Source organism: Acomys russatus, chromosome 24 (assembly GCF_903995435.1).
Source record: "Acomys russatus chromosome 24, mAcoRus1.1, whole genome shotgun sequence".
Taxonomy (NCBI): Eukaryota; Metazoa; Chordata; class Mammalia; order Rodentia; family Muridae; genus Acomys; species Acomys russatus.
This window is the reverse complement of record NC_067160.1, coordinates 1,526,321-1,531,074: the sequence shown is the minus strand read 5'-3', so window position 1 is coordinate 1,531,074 and position 4,754 is coordinate 1,526,321. Positions and strand designations below refer to the sequence as shown.

At 38.2% G+C, this 4,754-nt stretch overlaps 1 protein-coding gene across 1 annotated transcript; it reads right to left on the bottom strand.

Moving 5' to 3' along the window:
- Positions 1-3,252: 3,252 nt before the first annotated feature.
- On the bottom strand, positions 3,253-4,197 carry LOC127207198 (olfactory receptor 1044). The gene has a single exon (XM_051166568.1). The coding sequence runs from the start codon at positions 4,195-4,197 to the stop codon at positions 3,253-3,255; it is 945 nt and encodes a 314-aa protein (XP_051022525.1).
- Between the last annotated feature and the right edge of the window lie 557 nt (positions 4,198-4,754).

The window sequence follows — 4,754 nt, the reverse complement described above, 5'->3', positions numbered from 1 at the left end:
CCATTTGTTGAAGATGCTATCCTTTTTCCATTGAATGGATTTGGCTTCTTGTCAAAAATCAAGTGACCATATGTGTGTGGATTCATATCTGGGTCTTTGATTCGATTCCACTGATCAACCAACCTGTTGCTGTGCCAGTACCATGCCGTTTTAAGTACTATTGCTTTATAGTACAGTTTGAGATCAGGTATGGAGATTCCTCCGGAGCATCTTTTATTGTACAAGATTGTTTTAGAGCTGGGTTTTTTGTTTTTCCATATGAAGTTCAGAATTGAACTTTCAATGTCTTTAAAAAATTGGTAGTTATTTGATAGGGATTGCATTGAATCTGTAGATTGCTTTTGGTAGGATGGCCATTTTTACTATGTTAATTCTCCCGATCCATGAGCAAGGAAGATCACGCCATCTTCTCAGGTCATCTTCAATCTCTTTCTTCAGAGTTTTGAAATTTTTTTCATACAAGTCCTTCACTTGCTTAGTTAGGGTAAGTCCTATTTAAAAGATAGAATAGGAAATATGTAGCATGTGCTAGGAACCATATTAAAACTTTTTTTTCTTAAAGAATTACGTTGTAAAGACAAATCAATACATCTATGGCAATAGAACATCAGGCCAAACCCTTCACATGTATGGAATTAGAATGTAGTAGTACCAACATTAGTGAGTACAATTTGTTAAATTTATAAAGACAAGACAATTTTAGAGTTTTAAACAACCTAGATGTCCCTCAACCAAAATATGGATAAAGAAATTGTACATTTATACAATGGTATCCTACTCAGATATTAATAACAAGGAAATCATAAAAATGGCAGTAACATGTATAGAAAAAGAAAAGATCATCATGAGTGAGGTAACCCAGACATGCAAAGACAGGCATGGTGTATACTCACTCATATGCGGATATAAGCTATATAATACAGACTAGCTGCACTACAATTTACATATCTAAATAAGCTAAATAACAAGGAGTATCCTATGGATGATGCTTAATTCTCATTCAGAGGGGCAAATAGAATAGACACAAGAAGCAGCTTAAAAGAGGGAAGAGGAAGGGAGCCTACCATAGATGTCCTCTGAAAGACTCCATCCATCAGGGAATTGAAGTAGATGCTGAGACTCACTCCCAAAATTTGAGCAGAGTGCAGAGAGTCTTATGGAAGAGTTGGGGGATAGAAGGATGTGGAGAGGACAGGAGCTGCACAAGGAGATAAACAGAGCCAACAAACCTGGGCCCAGGGCGTGCCTGTAGAGACTGATGCACCAATAAAGGACAGTGGATGGAGAGGACTTAGGCCCCTGCCCAGACAGACAGCTCAGTTTACATGTGGGTCCCCTAATATGGGGAGCAGGCACTAACTCTGAAATCATCATTTCCTGCCTTGAAAAGCAGCCTTGCCAGGTCATGTGGGAAGAGAATACAGGCCTTGCTGATGAAATCTGATAGGGTGTGGTCAAATGGAAAGGGAGGAGGACTCCTGCTTTCTGAGGACTAGAGGCAAGAGGAAATGTGAGGCTGGAAGGAGAAGAGGGAATAGGCTACAACTGGGATATAAAGTGAATACATTTTAAAAATTAGAAAAGAGGAAACATAGGAAAAACTGAAAATATTGAAGTGGGTGGGAGAAATAGTTGAACATTTCTCTGAGTTCTACCTATAAGCATAGAAACATTAATATTCACGAAGAAAAGAATATCAAGGTACAAGTGATTTGATCAGGTGTTGGGAAAAGGGTGGGTTCTTTAAAGACATATGAGGAGTTGAATATAAAATATGGCTGAAAGGGGATAAGGGAAATATAAGTTATTATATGGGGGGATGAAAAAATGTAAATATCATTAGGGATGGTGATAGAGCGAAATACAGAAGGAGATAGGCAGGTAAAATAACAGTAGGGTATCTTAAAAAGTCACAAGGAAACATACCATTAACTATTTAGCTAAAAAATTGATTATATACATATTTGTATAAATTTTCTCAACTGGACTGAAAGTGTTCTCTTCAAGAGCCAAAAATCACTTGGCTGAAAACTTGAAGGAATACCCAGAAATCTGTCTTTTAGTTATTGGACAGGGCTGTCTATGAGACTCCTCAAACACAGAGCCTATTGCTGTTGCTTCTGGTTGCTCTGGAGATATTATATACGTTTCTATTGCTGGTGACACTATACACAGAATCCAAAGACCCTTGAATTGGAACTTACCTAAATGCCCCCTTTCTGAGAACTAGCTTTCATAGTACTAGAAAGCACCATGCAAGTTCTCAAAGGGAGGGAGGTAACCAATAGCCTCATCCAGCTATGATGCCTATGAACCAATGACCAGCATGGTACAATAGCCCTAAGGGTGCAGTAGTGGAGCTCAGTCCCAATGGATACATCTAAAAACACTCCTGCACCTAAATCTTGGGGAACGTTGTGGAAGAAGAGAAGAGGGAACAGAAAGATTGGGAGAGCCGGAGGGTCAGGGAGTTTACTATGAGATTGTGTCTTCAAGTAATACCAAAATATACACCCACAGAATCTCAGAGGTATCATTGCCTGAACATGGGCTGAGCAAGGATGATACCAACGAACATGCCAAAGCAGATGGAGAAAAGCCTGTGAGGCTTCAACCTTGTGGAAAGAACTAAGGGCAATGGACGAAAGCTGGGGGCAGGAGAGGTGATCTTTTCCAGGGAAGAACATACTATTATTGTCCAGAGTACAGATTCATCCCTGAAACATACAGACAAGTAGCATTATATGGACTAAGTAGGATACACACACACACACACACACACACACACACACACACACACACACACACACACACACACACTAGCAATTAGTAAAATGGACGACATGAATTTGAACAAGAAATCCAAAGGGTATAAGAAAGAGTTTGGATGGAGAAAATAGAAATAAGAAATGTTGCAATTACATTATGATCTCAAATTTATACTTCAAAACAAAAAATGAAAAGACTGCTAATTAAATATTTTGTTTTCCCTTGGGAAAGGAGTATTTGGTATAAATTCTTGTTACCCAAATAATTTTTTTGTTGTACATTTTCCATTTCCGGAATAGAAGAACAGGTTTTCAATTATTACATCTACTTTTATATATCAAATCACATCCTACAGTGAACATTTCTCTGTGGAGGAAAGTAACTTTTCTATAAATATATGTAATATATTAACAAGTAGATATGTTAATATTCTTTCATTAAGAAAACACACATAATCTATTAATTAAGAATGTATTTTTAATTTCATGACATAAATGTTTGATTCCAACTGATAATTAATTTCTTCAAGGCATCCTTCACTTCCTTGTTCCTTAGGCTGTAGATCAAGGGGTTCAACATTGGGATGATCACTGTGTAGAAGACAGAGGCCATTTTGTCTGTGTCTAGAGAGTGGTTAGAACTGGGCTGCAAGTACATAAAAATGAGGGTTCCATAGAAAATGGTCACTGCCAGCATGTGAGAACCACATGTGGAGAAAGCCTTGCGTCTTCCCTCAGCTGAGCGCATCCTCAGGATAGCAGAAATAATGAATGTATAGGACACAAAAACAACGAGAAGAGAGGAAATGAACATGATGCCAGCACAGGCAAAGATCCATAGCTGTTTGGAATGAGTGTCTGAACAAGTTAGCCTTAGCAGAGGCATGTCATCGCAGTAGAAGTGGTTAATAATGTTGGAGTGACAATAGCAGAGGCGGAAGGTAAGGATGGCATGGAACAGCGCTACCAGGAAGCTGTAACTATAGGGAGCAGCTACAAGCTGAAGGCAGATTCCTGGGGACATTAGGACCATATAGAGTAGAGGGTTACAAATGGCCACATACCTGTCATAGGCCATGGAAGCCAGAAGCAAACACTCAGCTGTCATGAACGCTAGGAAACAGCCTAACTGGGCAGCACATGCGTTGAAGGATATCACATTTTGTTTGAACAGGAAATTACCAAGCATCTTGGGTGTGATGACAGAGGAGTAGCAGAAGTCAACAAAAGCCAGGTTGCTGAGGAAGAAATACATGGGCGTGTTGAGTCTTGCATCTGTTCTGATGACCAGAATCAAACCCAGGTTGCCAACTGTCGTAAAAAGATAGATGGAAAAGAACACTAGGAAGAGGGGCAGCTTCAACTCCTGGCGATCTGTGAGGCCCACAAGAATGAACTCTGTCACCTGTGTGCAGTTTATCTGAGCCATGAGTCTTCGTGAAATCTATACACAAGTCAACAGAAAAGATTGTAACCAACATTTTACAGGAATGTTTATCTTAATGTAGTAAAACGCATTGCATTGTTAACATAAAAGTTATAGTTGAATTTTAAAATAATTAACCCTTTTGGGGTCAGAACATGAAATGATTATGAGGAGGTATTTTCTTTAAAATATTTCTATTCCTCTAAATTGATAGAGGATAAGAGCCAGTTCGCTGATTCAGTCTTTTCTAGAAATTGCCATTTATTATTTACCACTCACCACTAATCTTAAGAAATCCTGTCTCGAAAAATCAAAATAAATCAATAAATATGTAAATAAATAAAATATTCAAAACAAACATTTATCAGAAAATGTTGACATAGATATCATAAAAATGAGTCTATTCAAATGGCATCACTATACCTACTAACATAAACTACATTTTGCCTCCATGAAAGAGTGCAGAATCTTCTTCAGTTCTATATATATCTTCTACATACCATAGAGAAATGATGATAGCTAATTACATGTTGGGAGTCAAACAAACATGTGTTTTCTTG

Coding starts and splice junctions, on each gene's coding strand:
- LOC127207198 (XM_051166568.1), bottom strand. CDS start 4,197: ATGGCTCAGATAAACTGCACACAGGTGACAGAGTTCATTCTTGTGGGC.